A 19071-nucleotide genomic window follows, 5' to 3' on the forward strand; every position below is an offset into this window, starting at 1 on the left:
TGTGAGGCCTGGAGACCTGGGGGAGGCAGCGCTGCTCCTGGTCATCTTCATGCCCGCAGTGACACCCATAGGCTGCTCTTTAGGGACAGGTGTGAGCAAGCTTGCAGGCAGTGAAAGAAATGGGCTGAGCGGCCAGACTAGTGGTCAGACTCACCATTGCTTCGTTTATTCATTCTTCTTTTTGTCTTTCCATTCCCTAGATCATATTGGAAACAAACAAACAAAAAACCCTCTGCATTAGGCTGTAAAATTTGAGAGTGTCCATCCTCTAAAAGTATCATCTCCTTCAGGAAATTCTTCCAGTCTAAAATGCTACAGTTAGGTCTGGTGATAGTGTAAACCAAGAAGGTCTCCTGAGCAGAGGCTGGAGGTGCCCTGTCATCCTCTCTGCTCAGCAGCAGAAGCGTAAATAAAGGGAAGGTGGCTCTGAGTGAAGAGACTGAGATAGAGCTATCACCCCTCTTTTTTCTTCATCCAGGCTCCAAAGAGGAAAGGAGGGCCATGCAGAAAGCTTCCTCCTTCATACACCCTTTGGGAATGACACCTCGTGCATTCTTCTCATCATCTGGGCCCATGGATGAGGTGGCCTCTAAGCCTCAGGTCCTGCATGAGGAGGTCTCCAAGACTGGTCTTCAGCTTGAGATAACCAATAAAGCAGCTTTGTATCCTGGCAGTCCCCTTGAACTGGCTATCATGGTGAAGACCTCTGCTCCTGGGAGCTGGACCATCAATCTTGCTGGCTCCTGCCAGCTGCAGTCCTATACTGGGAAAGTTGAGGCCAGCCTTGGCTATGTCAAGGAGACTGTCAAGCTTGAAGGCAAATCTGGTAGGCACGGAGAGCTTACTGTGTTCTATGGACTATTTACTGTGGCAGTCTGGGGTTTCACTCCAGCTGGTTCCCGATAGCTCTGCTGTAGGTCACTGCATGGCTCTGTACAGCATGAAGACCAGAAATTGCCTGCCTGCTACCTACCTCTCTTGTTACTGCGTGTGGGAGTCTCAGTTACAGACTGGGATCCCACCGAAGCAGGGACCAAAACGTGAAAGCCCTGTCCCTGCTGCAGCTTCAACAAGATGGTTAGAAATACATCAGTGTGGGCAGACAGACGTTTTCACAGTGTGAGTGAGGTGTGCTGGAGCATCTCCCTCCCATCTTCACTGTGTAAGCATCAAAGATGCCACGGCAGGCTTTGGGTGCATCTGTATGGGTCAGGTCCCTCATAGGATTTAGATGGCTGGAAATTTCAGCCTTTTTTTGTTCTTGTGCTTGCCACTCTAAAGTTGATCAGCTGGTGGTGATGCTGGTGAGTGTTATTTTCTGAATTCTTCACCCAAGCAAATTTCAACCTCATGGCTGCCTGCCTGGCTGATCCCAAGAGCTGTTCATTGCATATTTTTGAGCAACCTGGGTTGCATTTCTGATCCCCAGTGATGTGACTGAAATTTGCTAAACAAGAGACTAATGAGTGATGAATAATTAACAGCACTTGCTCATTCCAAGCGTGAGTCACTCTCACAAAAAAAAAAAAATCATCTTTGCTGCTGGTGATTGCTGAGTGTTTTCACGCATATACTGTGGCTGTCAAAATGCAGCAGGGTAGGACACAAAGGTAGCTACATACATTTAGAGAGAAGGACAGGCATTTTTTTTTTTTATTCCCAGAGGCCACAAAGCCTTGCAGCTAAAGCAACATTCAGGCTCCAGCACTGCTGGCGCTGGGGCTTTTCCGAGCCACTGGAAGTTTGTCCAGGCAATTAAATATAAAATCTGAAGTGAAAGGAAAACTGCTAATTTCACAGAAAGCACTGCCTCAGAGAAACCCTAGGGGACACGGGCTTAAATGTACCCAACCTCACTCTCCTCTGCCTCCTCCTGAGTGCCGGGGCGGGGGGGACGAGGGCTGCCAAGACGCTGATGTGAACCCAAGCCAGCGCTCAGCTTGGTGGGGCGATGGTGTGGGCTCAGCCACCCTTCCCATGGGCTGAGCGTGCCAGGTGCCACCCACCCAGCTGGAGCTTTGCCCCACGGGGACACGGCCCTGACAGGCCCCTGGGTCTAGCCGAAAGCAGGATGGTCTCGGCAAATACATCTCATCCCACACCCTAGGACACCAGCCACCAGACCTGACTTTGCCACCCAATTCCTGGGCGTGTGATGAAGAACTGAGTTGTGTTTTCTCTCCTGCAGAGATGCAGGTCCCTCTGAAAATTGCGGCTGATGCATACATGAAGACGCTGGCCTCAGTGGAAGACGAAGTGCTCGTCCACGTCACTGCTGTCGCTGAGGTCCAGGGGACGGATGACAAACTCACCAAGGAGACGACGATGAGCTTCGAGTACCCCCCCATCACCATCCAGGTGAGGCATCTGCCAGCCCAGCTCCTCCACGGTTAAAACCCTGCTCACTGTAACACCATGGTGGTGGTAGCATTCCCAGGGGGATCGCCCTAACAGCTGCCTCCTGGGATGCACCGTCCTTGGCATTTTATTTGGCTATTCAACCTTTATTTGAAGGTTGAAAGCAGCCATTAAATGAAGATTTTATTGCCCCATCTAAAATGGGCAGGCAGGGGCTGCTGGAGGGAAGGGGATGGAAGAGGAGAGAGTTTGTACTGGCCCGTCTCCAATCCCACAGCTCCACCTCCTGAAGGAAAAAATGTGTTGAGAAACCAGAGAGAAGAGCTGGAAAAACAGCCGGCAAGGCAGAGCATGCAGTGCCACGGAAGGGTAGAAAGGATATGAGGGGGTTGTCCCCTGCCATGCTGGTGGTGAGGAGCAAACCTGCAGCAGCTCCAGCATCTTTATTACCCCTCTGATTCCCAGTATTTGGGTTTGTTTCTCTCTTTCCTCCTCTGCCAGATGCCAGAAACAGCGAAGCTAAACAAGGAGTTCACCTGTGCCTTCATCTTCAAGAACAAGCTGAACATGCCCCTGGACAACTGCAAGCTGCTGGTGGAGGGCTTGGGCCTATTTAAGATGGCAACATTTGATGAGGGGTAAGGAGATGAGCCCAGTATGAAATAAGCCTGGCAGGACTCCACTTTTTTCTTTTTTTTTTATTTCCCTTGACAAAGCAGTTAGGGGATTTGGAGCAACAGGGCCCTTTGCAAGCTGTGTTCAAAACCACACCATGTTTGGGCGCATTCCACACAACAGAGAGACCCACACAGAGGTTGGTGTGCTCAGGGTATGTGGGCACAACAGGGGCTCTCCTCCAGTGCTGCCTGGCCAGCATGAACACAGCTGCTTCCTTCAGAGCCCAATTTAGTGTTTCAGCAGTATGGGGAAGTCTAGGGAAGGTCCCCAGGATCACTGGGACCACCAGCCACCACCACTGTGCCAAGCCTTGCTTGCTGCATGTTGGTCACAGGAGAAGGGAAACACCCACCCTAAACACATGCAGCAGCTATTTCCTTAGGCAAAATGATTCAAAAGCAGAAAATAAGAACCATAACTCAGGCTGGGACTATTTGTTTCTTTCTCCTTAGGGATGTAAAGCCTGGTAGGATCATTAAGTCTGAAATAATATGCACTCCAACAAGACTAGGAGAGAAGAAAATAGTAGCCAAGCTGACCTCGACCAAGGTCAAAGGGATCTCTGCGGAGAAGACCATCACCATCACTGCATAGGATCGGTGCCTCGGTGGGCATAAACAGTGCCCTCGCGTAGCACTGCTGCGTGTCTCAGGCATTTCTTGCCTCGATTGCTGGATAGTACTCTTCAAGAGCAAGAACCCCATTAAGCTAAGGGAATTAAACTGACCTAAAGGACACAGTTGCGTTGATTGCAGTTAATTGTGATTCAATAAAGACTGTTAAAATCAACTGCGTGATCGGGTTGTATGATATTGCCGGGTTGGGATGGCTCCGAACCCCACCTAAGGCCAGGGGTCGGAGCTCGAGAAGGTGCCAACTTCAGTTGGTGGCGGGCATGAGCCAGGGGCTGTTTTGCAGCTGCTGGGCTGCCAGAGCCAGCAGTGCTGTGGTCCTACGTGGGAGACCACCCAGGGCCCTTGCTGCACCACAGGCTGCAGCACAGCTCAAGAAATATTTTAAGCAAATCCCTCCTGGGCAATTCCTTCTCCCTCCCAGCTGGGGAATGTACTGGCACACACCTTTTTTTGCCTTTAGACAACAAAAAGAGCAAACCTGGCACAGCCCCCCTGAACGCCATTTTTCATACATCTTCTTCCTATCCCACCCAATCTCTTTTGGAGGTTTTCAGGCATTTTTGGAAGAAGTACCATCTCCAGGAGCATTACCAGTGCTTCCCTAGAAAAGTATAACCTCCACCCTTCCCCTTCCACCCTGAATGCTGCTGGATTACAGGCAGGACCTACCTTGACAGCAGTGTACATCTGGAGACAACAGCTGTGCACAGCTGGAGGCCACTGCTGCACTGCACAACCCTGCTGGCAGCAAGGGATTGCTCTGCCCCATGGCATTGCCACAACACGGCCAGCAGCAGTCGGGCACTGGGGTTTTCAGCATTTCCATGAGGAAAAGGGAAACTGAGCCTCACAGTAGGGTAGGGGTTTATTTATTTGTTTATTTAAAAGGCAAATGCTCAAGGGGCTTAGGGCTGTAGAGTGGAAAAAAGAAATGGTTACGTGCAAGCCCATAAAACGGGAGGAGGAAAAAACGGGAGGAGGAAAAAACGGGAGGAGGAAAAAACAAGGGGTTTGACCACTCCCTTGTGTTTCAAAGATTTGGGGAACACCCAGAGGAGTGCCCAGGCGGCTGTTGGGCCACAAAAGGCGGTCAAGGCTGCCCCGGCCCCCACCACCCCTCTGCCCACCGCGTCCCGGCACCCTGTGGCAGAGCTGGGGAACGGGAGCCCCTCTCCGCAGGCAGAGCGGGCGCAGGGTCCATGTGTGTGGTGCCCACCGGGAAGGGAGAAGCATGTGGTCCTTGGCAGATGAAGTATTAGTTCTTTAATAAGTACAATAGCAACAAGAGGCATAAAAAGGAGTTACAAACAGCAAAATATATATATTTTCAAGAGATGTAAATTCTTTACTTGCATAGAAAACGTGATGTAGAAGACACCAGATAAGAAGCACAAGAATGCTTTCCACGTCTGCCACAACGCTGTCCATCACATATTAACATGCTGGAGCAGTGATGGGATCTCCAGCAGACCATATCGCACTAAGCAGTGCGGGGGGAGCATCTTCCCTGACCCGCCACGTGCTCCCAAGGGTCCCCCTTCCCTGGGGCCCGGTGAGCCGGCTGCAACCATAGCAGCATGGCCTGAAGCTGAAGGCATGATTTAACAAGGGCAAGGAGTGTGTGGAGGAAGGGAAGGAAAACGGTGGGTTTGGTTTCAATTTCCTGAAAAACACATTTGGTCTCAAGCTACCAGGTAGTCGTTAAAGAAGGAGGTTTATACTAGAACTGTGGATAAAACAGGATTCGCCAACTCATTAAGACTTTTGCAATTTCTGAGTTTCCTCTCTGTCTCCGTATAGTGTGGCGATACACTGAGGGGTACTGGGACTACAGGGGGGGGAAGAAGAAGAGGGGGACGAGGGAGACCAACAGCCAAGAGACACCAGATTTGCTGGACATAGGAAGTCACCCAGCTGGGTCTGGGGGGTGCATCGGAGCCGGGGCTGGGCTGGCTGCCCACAGCTCTGCGTAAGGCACAGGGACGTGTCCCCATCTCTCAGCTGGACCGTAACTGCACTGTGGGAGAAAGGAGGAAGACAGTTGTTCTGGCTCTCACCCTCCTCTTCACACTGCTTTCCAGCTTCAGAAAACAAACCCAGAAATGCCAGCACCTGCGGAACAACACGAGAGGTGGGAAACAGAAGCAAAGGACGCCTGTCATCGTGATGAGGTGAACCAGGTTTGAGAATGGAGGAGGAAATATGCTGCCTCCATTTGTGCCTATCCGAAGCCACAGAAGCGGGGTCCGCGTCCTGAGAAGCGTCACCGAAACGCAGCATGAGGGGGTCTCTCCCAGGCTGACAGCCCCATGCGCCTGCCTCAAGGTGATTTTCAGCCATTAACTAGTTTCTCCCCGCAGGACCCTGTAGCACCATTTCCACTGCAGACATGGCACCTGAGGCAGGGATGTTAACTGGATGCAGAGGCCGAGCAGCAAGCCAAAATTAGAAAATGTGAGCTAAAAAGGGCACCCTTACTTTTCCACCTTTGACACCCCTATTGCTCCGTATAGGAAATCCCTTATAGATCTGCATACGTCCCTTTCTTGTGGGATGCTGACGGAGAGGAACGTAGGCTGGTGCAGAAGTAGCAGAGCTTCTTCTCTCACTATGACACTGCTGCACAGGGCAAAGACATTCAAGACCTCATGTCTAAATGACATGAGAGGACACCTCAATTCCCCCCAAATGCAGGGTGTTTCCCTTTACCTAAAAGGTTTTTATAAATAGACAGTTCCTAATGACTTTTTCTATATCTATTTTTCATTGACAAAGAGCAGACATCCAGGGGACAGGGGATGGGACGACTGTTCGGAAATACCCCCTGGGTTTTAGCCAAGCTGTGCTCCTCAGTCACGGCACTCCATTTGGTCCCAGTCCCTTTGCCAGGGAAAGGGACTGCTGTGGCAGAGGACAAGTCCAGGAGAGTATCTCATGCCTCCACAGTAGCCCTGAATGTCACACCATTCATACATACTAAGACGCTTTTTGGGGGAAAAAGAAAAAAAAAAAAAATCTTGCACAAATCCCATTTGGTACTGTTTCTATAAATAATAAAAACTTCATACAGGTCTTTCACAATACCGTGCTTTCATCCCCCAAACCCATGTCTCTTACTTTCGAGAGGAAGGAATTATCTTTGGTCCATGTTACAGGGGAGGGGGAGATAAAAGTCAAGCAGGTCTTGTCAGGGGAAAACCAGGAGCACCTCTCTAATATTCTGCAAAATCTACTGACAAGGGAGACAACAGGAAGGAAAAAAAAAAAAATCTGAAAAAACAGTCTAAATTAAAACTACACTGACATCTGGAGCATGCCAAGTGTTTGTAGTGTATCTGAATGCAGCAGCTAGCGTCACCTCTGCCTGATTTGCTGCAACTACTGCTGCCTGCAGCAATGCCTTCCTTGAGTGATATATATTCCTTCTACAGGTTCACCAATGTTCAGCAGGACCTGGCTGCAAAATTAGCGTAAGGAAACCCTGTGTAATGGCAAGTACTAATAGGACAACATTAAACCCCAGTAAGATTAAGAGGCGATATTCATTCTCAACTAACTCTAGCTATCAAGAAAAGAAGAGAGACATCTAAATTAGACAAGTCAAATGGAGAGAACCAGTACCTCCATCACCAGGGTCCTCACATGTCCGTCTCTTCTTTGACCACAGAAACAGCCCCGGTGCCTGACCTAGACCAGCTGCCATCATTCCAGGCTGCAGAGTTTGGCCAGGCAGCTCCTGCTCCACGCATCCTACATGCTAACAAACCGCAGCCCCAGAGCAAAAGCTTCCCCCCCACCAGCAGCTCAACAACCCAGCCAATATTTGCCCGCTCTCGGCTGCGCTGGTCATGGGTGAACGTTCCCACCGGCCTGGCACCACCACCAGCCCGCCAGCTCTGATGCTGCTCAGGCAAGCACCACCAGTTTTGGGCAGCCCCATGACCACAGAGGGTTAAAATTTACACCCGGAGGTATTTCGGAGCCCAAAGGAATTACACCGAGGGCAAGCTCGCCCATCTGCTGCGTCTGTAGCCCGGCATCCCACCTCTGCTAACACCTGAGCACCAGCAGCTTTCACAATCCAGAGGCAGCATCCATGGGATGAGCCAAAAAGGACATGTTTTTCAAGAAAAACTTCAGAGCCAGGCTAATCCGGCCATTGTGCAGGGCTTATCATTTAGCCCTCCAAAAGGCTGCAAGAACAAAAGACTAACCAGACTCCTTAGGACTGCACATTTCTGGGAGCTGGGACCAATCTATTTGACAATCATAAACTCTCCTTAAAGACCAAGTAAGAAAAGCTCAGTAAAGCAGCTGATGCAGGTCCAAAAAGGAGCTTATGAATCTCATCACTTACAAAGCTTTCTCTGGAGATTTGCATTGCTTCTGCTAGTGCTGTACTTGGCTTCCACATAAATACTCCTGAATTTTTGTAACGCACCAAAAGTATGTTAAAAAACAACCCCTTAAATCTCCAGCACAAGTAGTTATTAAAAAAACAACCTGAAAGCTGCTCCTGACATCGTGGAGGATGCTTTGCTTATTCATTTAACACTTGGACAGCAACATCTCGAGCGAGAAACTGCTCGATTTCTTCTTGGGTCATTATTGCAGACGCGGGAGCTGCTGCCACCGCTTCGGCCGGTGCTGGGCTCTTACAGCTCAGGTTCGAAAAAGGGTTGAACCAACCCAAGGAGAAGGCACCACCGAATGCCAGCTTCATTCCTTCCCAGCCGCTGATCTTCTCCCAAGTTGGCTTCTGATTCTTAAGACGCTCAATACCCTGCAAGAAGAGAAGAGTTTTGGGTCGTCTCACATTTATAGCAGGTATTTGGGCACCAACCGCTGTAGCACGTGCAAAACTGCCTATCTATAGCCAGGATATTACTCAAGTTTTAGTTAACAGTGAAGATGGATGTCCTGCGTTACTGAAAGTTTCATCCCCAAATTTAACAACAAAACCCTAAAACAAGACCAAATTCATGGACAATCTGAATCTCAGTGACTTATTTCAGTATCCGTTGCTATTTATTTTTATGGTAAAGAGACAGCTTCTGAAAGGCCACCCTTTTTGGGAAACATGCACCTCTTCTCCCATTGCTTTTTGAATCCCTCCAAGGAGTAACAAAATACAATTAGAACTTAAAACTTCACCTTATTTGGGCATTTTTACAATAGTTCAGGTGCAAGGAAAATACTGCAACTTCTTCCAGCAATCAGGAATTTACCGCAGCCATATCCAGGCTTGTCACTAGAAGCTGACATAAGAACAAGCTTACTCTGTGCTAATTAAGACCAAATATTTAAGAGGGCAATTTCCATTTAACAAATTGTCAAAGACAAATCACAATGCAAGCTGGATACCCGCTGGGAGGTGAGGAAATCTGTACGGGTGGAAGTGGAGGCTTCAAAATGGGACCAGAGCCGTGGTCAATCAATATTCTGATCCATTCTCCCTCCAAGAACACCACTTTTAGTAAAGCAAACATTTTGATTGTATTTAAATAACAGATCCATCAAATTCGGGTGGCTACATTTTTTTTCGGTAGTCTTCTCCATGTAGAAATAAGGAATGAAGAAAAAAAAATTTTTTTTTTTTTTTTTTTTAAGGCTACCACTATGTGAAATTGGGCACAATTTTTTATGCCCACTTTCTGTATCATGTATAGAGAGGAGTCAGATCTACAGCTGCATACGATAAGCTCATGATGACATGTAGAAACTCTGTTCTTAGAGAAGCAAGAACAGTGGTTCCAAGTTTTGAGACACTCAAGGAAAGGAAAAATGAGTAAATTCAGTTAAAACCATTTAAAAGAGCAGTTTTAGAAGAGCTATGAAAAATACACTCATCACATTCTAATACTGCAGATCTTCCCTAATGACCCACAAAACATTTCAAAGCTTTGCAGGGGGGGAACAAATACACACAGCAGCTCAGCAGCACCACAGCTGCACTCAGTGTGAGCCTTATAAATAACACGACATTTTAATACAGCAGCAGCTTGGTTTTGCAATAACACTGAGTCAGCATGAGCAGCCCTGGGAGAAAACACACCACAAAAACACCGTGCAAAGCTTTTGTGAGCTTCATTCACGCCCTGTTTCTCATGCTGACGTAGGAGAAATCCAGCAGCAAATTTGCAGAAAGAAATGACGCAGTACCAAAACTGAAGTCTTCAGGGTTGCAATTTTGGGAAAAACTCAAGCCCTGAAGGACAAACGTGCATCTTGCAACGCAAAGCACAGGCGCATGTCCCTTCGCTCTGCTCCCAAGCTTGCAAATGCGCGGTTTCGACTGTTCCAGGGAAAATCCCTTGCAAGCTCTGGCCCCTTGGGATGCGACGCTTGGTGCTGCTGCGGCCAGTGCCTGTCCTTACCTCCCTACTGGGCACACCGGGAGAGCAGCAGTGCTCGCGCACAGCAGAGTGGAGCCTCGGCAAAGGTTTTTAGCACTACCGTGTCCTTTTCCTCCAGGATACTCCGGTTCCAGCGCCCGGCGGCTGTGCAACCAGGAGGCAGACGCTTTTGCAGCTTAAAGCAGAAGACGACCTTTGGTTGTCGGCTGTTCCTTAGCAAACTGCAGAGGTTTCTAATGCGTTAGTAACAAACCGGCACCGTGGCTGCGGCATTTATTGCGTGAGTATCTAGAGAGAAGGAAAACAAGTGGCCCGGGGCAGGAGGAGAAACAGACACCAAGCATTCAAACCCTTCCCCGGCACAAGCTTTAACCCTGCCCTCAGCCAGCTGCGTAATTTGTTTTGATCCACGCTGCCCTCTGCATCAGGAATAAGGATCTTGAACACTTCTGGGCAGCAACCCCTCTCTTCCCTCCCCAGAAAACATCATTCACCGGCTCTGAACAGTGTCTGCTAACCAAGGCAACAAGCAAGGTCAGGCTGAGGTTGTACTAATGCCAGATTAGAGAGCAGTTAATCAGAGCAGGCAGGGGAATACTTTCTCTCTCCCAGCCTGATCTCACTAATCCCTTCAGGGCACATATTGAAAATAAGCCGAAGTTTTAAAAATTGTATCCTGGTCTAATTTTGGCTGCCTGCCCCACAGTGAGTGGGGCGTGAGGTTTTGCCTTAAAAAAATTCAAGGGGGATGGAAGGAATGCACAACTGTTGAAGACATTTCACTACTGTTTAATGAAACTTTTTTTTTAAAATATTTACCCAAAATCTCTCACCAGTATTTTAGTAAGTGAGAATTTTGTATTTCAGATTAAACAAACACCTGTTTCTCTTTCCCATCATCCAGCTACTTCACTTTAAAAAAGTGCTCAGAAAGCATCATCTGTCACTATTCCAAATTACATAATTTTGAACAAATACTGAAAAGAGAGAAGACATACACAGAGAAATACCAAATACTGGACACTCCCATTTCAGTAAGAGGTACAACGTTGCCAACGCGGGGACAGTAAGACAAGGTCGACCTGTTACCACTGCGATGCTGCAGCATATACCCTGTTTCTCCCACCATTGCCCTCAGTATTTGCTCCTCTGCAATGCCAGATCTGCAGGACAGCTCTTGGGTGTTAGAATACATACATTAATTTCTTTTAATACACTTTTAAAATCCAAAAGGAAAGAGCGAACAGAAGAGGCAAGCATTGTAACAATTTGTCCATTAAGGGGAAGACACGGGAAGCATCGCTGTCAGAAATCACCATTAAGGCAGACTTTCCCTACAGCAGTTTCTTGCACTCATTCCTGCTTGGAGCAGCCCTTAGCTTTTCAAAAAAGAAGTACTCTGCCTCTGATCGAGTTTGTCCTCTTGGCCACACTAAAAGAGAACTAGCACCTGAAATCAGGTAGTCCTGCCCGAGAAAATACATTCCATGAGCAAATCGGTAAGTCTGCCTTTCTCATATTAATACTGACCCACGTTTAGTATCATTCAAATTGCATCAAATTGCACTGCCAAGTTGTACAGTGCCAAGTAAAACTGAGGACCCACACACACGACAGGTACCAACGCACATTTGCTTCTGCAAGCTCTGATGATGCCTCATTTAAAACGAAAACTGTTTGACTGCAAATATTAATACTATATAATGTTGTTTGACAATTTGCAATTGTTTGAAATGAGAAAAACTGACTAATTACACATTTTTTCACAACAGTCAAAACGCCAGAACAACGTAACCAATCTTCCTCCAAAATGCATCGTGAATAAGGGTAATTAAAATAAACCAAAGCTGGAATGAGCACCAGTGGAATTTGTAATCAAAACAATTTTTAAAGCAACGAACTCTACAGAGAGATGCATTCATTCATTAATTGCCTAGTTCACTAAAGCCTCTCCCCTCAATACACCTGATTTTGCGTCAAGACAGCTTTAGGGCCGGATTCTCTACCAATTCAAGTTACACCTGCACAAGTCTCACCAGCTGAACTGATCCTGCCCAAAGATCCAGCCCTCAACTACTAAGCTGGGAGCATTCTCTGAAAAACACCACTGCATACTAAAATCAGAGTTACATATTTATTTACAATAGCCCTCCACTATCAGCAGTATCAGCACAATAAGAGCAAAACCGAAACTCTTCCTGAACTTTTCTTCAATTAAGGAAGTGCGCATGCAAAGGCCACATTTCCTTCACAGAATCTGCCCACCAAGGCACAAGTGCAGCCTGTGGCTCGCTCTGTGCAGTCCTGCAGCAGAGATCACAACATACTCCTGACGATCTAACCCTGAGCAAGCAGGATTGCAGAAACAGCCCACTTACACAGCAGAGCAGTTACTAACAGCCTCTTCCAAGTGGTGAAATAAAGCCACTGAGAAAGAGATCAGTATATTACTGATTAACTCATTTTTAAACTTAAAAGTTGAACGCTCAGTTAATTAACCTTTATATGCTTCTGCCTGCTTGTGTACAGAAGTGAAAGTTCAGAAAACCATTACAGATTTTTTCCCCCAACATTTGAGGTGAAGAAAGAAAATAAGAACAGAAAACAAGTTTTTGGAAAAGTTTTATTGCATTTGTTTTCCATATGGAAGCATTGACAGATTGAAAAGATGCAGCATTCACATTACTTCCAAAATGAGACATCCATTAAATTTCTCCTTCCCTGATTTCCCCTCCCTTCCCCATGGCTTTGAAGCAGTCTAAACAGCTCATTTTCCAAAAAAATACCATTTTCTTTTAAACCAAGGAAAGAAAAGATTCCTTGGAAGTCATGGACACAGCTGATTTGTATTATTCCTTTGTTTGCGATTCATTTGATGAGCCCATGGGAATCATGATCCAAAAATAGAATAAAAATCTTTCCTGAACACAAGATGTCAGTTGTAGTTATGAATGGTTTAGCGCTACCTGTTTTTGGAATGCCTTCTGTCCCTCCCACTTTCATCACCACACAGTTCATAACGGTATGCATGCTCCTTACCATAAATATTTCCCAATTTAGAACACTTACACATACACATGTGTGTGTTTACACACATACACATATATGCATAAATATGAGAAAGGATTTACAAAGCTCTAAACCAGAGCAATGCTAAGAATACAGAATCAATCACCCTGGTACACCTACACATCCTGGCAATATTAGTCTTTATAGTAATCTGGGTATTCATGTCAGTTTTTCACGTTAACACTGTTTAGCAGGCATTGCTCTAACAAGTCATTTACCAAGACAAACACACACAAACAAGATGATTCTGCTATTCTAAACACCTGAAAATTAGATTTCTGTCTTTCCTGCAAGTATAAGGCATTTAATAACCCAAAGAGTCTTCTAAATCTGCCACAGTTATCCTAAGAGGGCAACAATTTCCTGCACGCAAGGGAGGGAACAGACAAAATGATGCCAGAAAGATGGAATCAGTTCTGTGGCTGGAAGGAAAACGGAGGGTGGGGTGGGAATTGGTGTTGGCAATGGTTTTTAAGTACTTTTAACTGTATGCGATCACCAGGTCAACTGGCTCTCTTGCTGTGTTGCGTTCTTGTCTTGCACCTTTTGGTAAGTGAAGTGTCTGCCTCCCCGTTCAAGTTCACTTATGAAAGAGCAATGCGCTCCTTCAGGAAGTCCAAAGGTGTCTGTGTAGGGCTGTTGGCACTCATATGTCTTCGACAGAGCTCATCACAGTCAGGAGACAGCATGAGAATTTACTCGGAAGAGGTGGGTCACAACAGAGAGGATCCCCTTCACATTAGTTATGCCATACAGAGCAGAGAGAAACAAAGGCCAGTAAAGTTAACAAGATAAAAAAAAAAAACCACAAACCAAAAACAAGAAGGGAGGGGGGAAGCAGCAGCAGTTTCAGCCAGAGATATAGAATTATCTAAAATTGTGGAATACAGGGCTTTTTTTTCTCTGCAATTATCAGCCATTTAGTAGACATTAAAAAGTTTGTTTTGCTTTTTGTTTTAAACATTCATGGAAAATTTATAACAGTAGTGCTGTAATATGTTTCTATTTTAGTGGAAATGCTGGTCAAGAATTCCTCAGACCACATACTGGTACGGGTCTGCTTTTCCTTGGTCTGGTGTTGCGAATGGGCTAAGCCATGCTATAGAGAACGGATGGCCAAATACTGCTTTCATGTTCATCCATTTTGTTTTTTTAGCCCATCTTCTCTCTTCCTTTTTCAACTGTTCTATTCCCTGAAAACAGAAATATCACATTTTCAGTCAAACACTCAGATTTTGTAGTTCTGGATTTGGGGAAAGGTCTACTCTCAGTTACCCCTTATCCAAAGGATGGAGTAAGAAAATAAAAATGCATCCATACTGCCTTTCCTTTTCTTCTCATTGTTTTATACTAAAAAAATACTAAGCATAGAAAGTATTCCTTTGAAATAAAATTACTTTCATTTTGTTCAGGCCTAGATAGTTCACAAACCTTTTAAGACCTGTCATCCAATTGCCTCTGATGTCAGTTAAAAAAACCCCACCACCTAAACCCAAACAAAAGTATGTGTGTGCTTTAATGGCTGAAAGCATTATGTGCTAACCAGATGGAAAAGTTTTAGAGGAAACCATTATAAGCTTGCAGACAAAAAATAAAAAAAACCCACACAAACCCAAAGATAATCTTTATAATGCTCCCAGATTCACCAAGCAAGTTCAGGAAGTGCCCATGGCTCAGTGTAGCTGAGTCTACCTGGTGCTTCTTCATGTTTCATTAGAATCACTGCTAAAACATGCACGGGCTGACAGCAGGGAGAAAGGGTTAAATAAGATATCGATTTGAGAGAAATCATTGGCATTGTTTAGTAAAGGTTAGAGGGAGAACAAAAATAAGCCATCAAGCAATCAGCTGAAACATTCACTAGTCAATCATTAAAAAAAAAAATATTAAAATTATCTGTATTGTGTCTAAAACCCACGAAGTGAATTTGGTCTTTCCGGAAAGCTATGCCTGGCTGCCACAGAAGCAAAATGAATAAGTGCAGTCACTGGAGAGCATTACTCTTCCATGGGTAGCAGCAGCAGGCAGATCACTCTGTTCTTTAACTTCAGATCTTTTGCAAGGTAAACTTCTCCTGACCTACATGTCTCTCCCATGCTATGGATTAATGCACTGTAATACATTTGTGTGTCTCAAATTACCGATTCTAGGAGCTCTGCAGAACACAACATGGGTCAACTGCAAAAGTTGTGCTGATCCCTGGTAAATGTCACCTTGAGAGACAACAGCAAAACACTAGGGTTCTGGGTCCCTTCAGGCAGAAAGGAACCATCCCGGTGGGACAGCAGACACAAGATGGGGAATGAGGTCTCCCAGTGATGGGAAGAGGAAGGCGAGAAAGGGCAAGACACAGCCCTGCCTCTAAAATGTGAAGTGAAATACTGCAAGAGACCGCACCAGGAAGAATTTCATCTAGAAATAAATACTCCTCTGCTCAAAACAGATTGCATGCCAGACACAGCTACTTCAATGCCAGCAAATCAACAACGAGACATTCCACAGAGCAAAATTCTTACTGGTACATATTAAAAAAGAAAACAACAATGAAAACACACAACCCAACAGGGGGAAACCATATTTCACTTTTTATTGTAGAATGTGGCATTGTTCCCCTAACATCTATGAGTTCCCAGAATTTGAAGGGAAGGGAAAATCAGGGGACTTATTTGGGTCCCCCAGCTGTAGGAAGCAGCTTCTAGAAACACTTGACAGGTTTCAAAGATTGAGAAAGATGATTTCAGAGGCAGCATTGTTAATTTACGCACTTATTGATAAACTCAAGCTCGACAGGATCTTGTTGTTCTGTATGACACTGTACTTCTTCCTGGGGCTCTCCCCAGCAGAAAGAACAGCTGAAGTCTTCCTCTGAACACAGAAGAATCACAGTGTGAACATTGGCCTCTTGCAGAAGCCAAGCATTAAAAAAAAGACTCGGCAGCAATGGGCTCTTACAGTCTACAGTGCCACCCATAGGTCTCCAACAGCAGCAAAAAAAACTATTCTAGCTTCGACTGGCCATGGGCAAACAAGTGAAGGGGAAAGAAAACTTGGGGAGGCAGGGGAAGAAATAAGAGTTGTCACTCTTTTAAGACTATCACTCCTCTTCAACCACTCCAGTTAATTCAGATATCTGAGCATGCTTGGTGAAGGCCGGCAGTATTCACAAGGGTGGGAACATCCCCAGGAGTCACCAGCTCCATTTTTACAGAAGTGGGCAAATGCAGGGATATACGATGGACTGCAACACTACTACGTAACCTCTACTGCAGCCAGCAGGTTTCCATAAGCCTACTCCACTCCCTTTTCTTTTTCCCTCTGGCAAGAGTTTTTGAACTGTTTAACAAGCAGATAAAACTGGAAATCTTCTAGACTAAAAGAAATCCGTGTGTGTGTATATCTATATCTATCCATCCCGCACCTACTCATCTTGGCTTTCCAGCACATAAAGCTGTAAATAGTGACATCAGGGGACACACAGCTGAATTTCAGACAATACCAATGTAAAAGCACTTCATTAAAGAAAAAAGGTTCTTGAATCCGCAGGGACAAATACTCTCTACAGAGTAATCCATTAGCAATGCCTACCTTATCAGAGGTACTGCCAACACAGCATCCCAGCCAATATATAGGTGTACACTACTTCTCACAGTAACCTTCAGAGAGCACAATCCAGCACTGTGCGAGCTCAGTTTATTACATTGGATCTTTCCTCAAAGGGTACACATCCACGAAGTCCCCGTGCAATGAGGTAAAACCCTTCTACAAACGGTGAGAGACAGGGGGTAAAGGAGAGAGTGTGCAACACACCCACCGTTTCATCAGTGCAGATGGAGTGTACTTGGGTCCCAAACATAACTGAGGTGAAGATGAGAAATAGGAGAGCCTCAAAACACAAGAGGATGAGAAGAATCACTGTAGTTGGTGGAGAGAAGGAACTGCATTCTGTGAAGACAAAACAACAGAGTTGGAAGAGGAGAGATCAGGTAGTGCAGCAGCTGCAAAACACCTGCTAAGCCATGAGTTTTCCATACTCAAACTATCAAAATAAATTATATGATCACATTCTCAAAAAGGTGCACAGGGAAGCTCTGACATTCTTGAGAATATTCAACAATGAAATGATCACTCCTGCAAGTTTAAAAAAAAAGCAAAACCAAAAAAAGCCTGCAACGCTTCCAGAATGCAACATTCTTTTTCACTTAGGTGTTTCCCCAGCACACTGGCTAGGACTCTACTCTGCTCCATTTCACTTGTAGCTTCTCCCTTAAACCTTAATCTTAACAGATTTTCCACAATGATAAAGTCCATTAGAAATCTCAAGCTAGTGGTCAGGACACAAGGATAATTATTTCTGTAGCACCAACATAAAACCAGAGTACGCTTCCTTTCATAACTGCTTTAAGTCATAACCTAAAGAAGGACATTAAGCCAAATTCTTACTTTTCCTTGTACTCTATAGTGCAAACTCAAGCAAGAGCTGAAAAAAAATCTGAGGAGGTAACTATAAAAGAGGAGCAGAAGAAAGGAAGAGGAAGAAAAATGTTATAGGGCAAAAATCATAGTGCTGAGTATTGTAAATGTCAGAACACCTCCAGATTTTTCTGAAATCCAAGAAACCAGTATCACCGAAACCCCCTATTTTTCTCACGAGATGTTAAGCTTTAACAGATACACCATAATCAGGGGCTAACACAATCAGCACAAATCCAAGGCAGGTGGAACAGATCCATCTCTCTTAACAGCTCTGTTCTGCCACCTAAACCTGGAACAGGCAGGAAAAGTGCTTACCCCCCAGATACAGGCTCTGACAAAGGGGGCAAAGGAAACTCTGTCTTTTGATGTACCCTTCTCCTATAGCCCTGGCCACTGTAGTCAATCCAGATGTTTTCAGTGGCAGCTGGCAGCTGTTTTACAAAGCTTTGAACCGCAGAACAATCTTGTCAAACTCAGTTCATATGTGTAAAGGTATCCATCCCCTGCAGTTTTATAAACTAAAACCAGCCGTTATATTGAATGACACAATTGAAACTCCAAGAAAAATGAAGCTAATGTTCTTCCAAAAAAAATCCACAAGCAGCATATACATCTGCACACACATTCTTTGACAGCTTGCTGTTTGACTCAGTATTACCTAGAAGATTTCCTACATCCATTTGTTTTTAAAAACACATCTCAACTGGCTTTGTGAAAATTTATTCACTGGCAGCTCTGGAGTGAGGGCTGGGGTTTTTTTCATTTGTTTGTTTGGGTTTGGGTTGGGGTTTTTTGTGGAAAGGAATTGTTTGTTCTCGTGAGGATGGATTTTTGGATCTGAGTTAGCATGTCTTCTTGGCAGTCTTGCAAGAATGATTCACACTACCCTTTTAAAAAAAGCATACACATTCTTCTTATCTTGTGTTGGCATTCAGGAGATTAGTGCTGCATTCACGTCAACAGTAGATTATTGCACACATACTATCTAGGTGTCTTCACATCTCAGCTTCTCCCTAGGCAGTATCAGGCTTAAGTTAAAACAGCACTTTTCAGGACAGAGATCCCAGCATGTCAGAAAGAATTACGAAGTTCCAGGATTGACCATTAAAAAAAAAGTCAGACAGCAGAGGTAGCAGAGCAGAGCCCTGATAGCAGTCTTCTGAAACCAGAATAAAAGGGGTTGCCTTACAAGCAAGCTGCATTATAAGGTCTTATTCATAGGCTAATCTGGTATTTTAATGAGGCATTTTGTTAGTACTCACTTGTCCAGTCTTCTTCAAAGCAATACAAGAAGTGAAATCCCACCATGATTAAAGCATGCAGGGAAATCAGGGCTATATACATCTGAAAAATAAAGGATGTAATACAGGTAAGTTTAAAGACCAAAACGCTAAATCTTCTAAACATGAAATAAATCAAAGTGTTAAGACTTCAAAAAAAAAAAAACCCCAAACCACAAACCACCCCAAAAACCACCAAGCCCTCCCATTCCCCCTAAAAAA

At 45.2% G+C, this 19071-nt stretch overlaps 2 protein-coding genes across 12 annotated transcripts in view; one reads left to right on the forward strand and one right to left on the reverse strand.

Annotated features, from left to right (window-relative positions):
- The window catches only part of TGM4 (transglutaminase 4), a 23093-nt gene extending 19268 nt beyond the window's left edge, over positions 1-3825 (forward strand). For both annotated transcript variants that reach the window (XM_069811031.1, XM_069811019.1), the window contains exons 11-14: positions 479-826; positions 2189-2358; positions 2860-2996; positions 3489-3825. In XM_069811031.1, the coding sequence (XP_069667132.1) occupies positions 479-826; positions 2189-2358; positions 2860-2996; positions 3489-3630 (797 nt within the window). In that variant the 3' untranslated portion in view covers positions 3631-3825. The remainder of the gene's footprint in view (positions 1-478; positions 827-2188; positions 2359-2859; positions 2997-3488) is intronic.
- Positions 3826-4919: 1094 nt separating this feature from the next.
- ZDHHC3 (zinc finger DHHC-type palmitoyltransferase 3) overlaps positions 4920-19071 on the reverse strand; it is a 36059-nt gene continuing 21907 nt past the window's right edge. For 8 of the 10 annotated variants that reach the window (XM_069811109.1, XM_069811063.1, XM_069811074.1 and 5 more), the window contains 3 exons: positions 18832-18913; positions 16908-17038; positions 4920-8454 (listed from right to left, as the gene is read on the reverse strand). In XM_069811109.1, coding sequence (XP_069667210.1) covers positions 8212-8454; positions 16908-17038; positions 18832-18913 — 456 coding nt within the window. In that variant the 3' untranslated portion in view covers positions 4920-8211. Of the gene's footprint in view, positions 8455-12632; positions 14290-16907; positions 17039-18831; positions 18914-19071 lie in introns of those variants that run through there. The other 2 variants (XM_069811127.1, XM_069811118.1) reach the window with 2 other exon arrangements.

This window comes from Haliaeetus albicilla, chromosome 2 (genome assembly GCF_947461875.1).
Source record: "Haliaeetus albicilla chromosome 2, bHalAlb1.1, whole genome shotgun sequence".
In the NCBI taxonomy this organism is placed as follows: Eukaryota; Metazoa; Chordata; class Aves; order Accipitriformes; family Accipitridae; genus Haliaeetus; species Haliaeetus albicilla.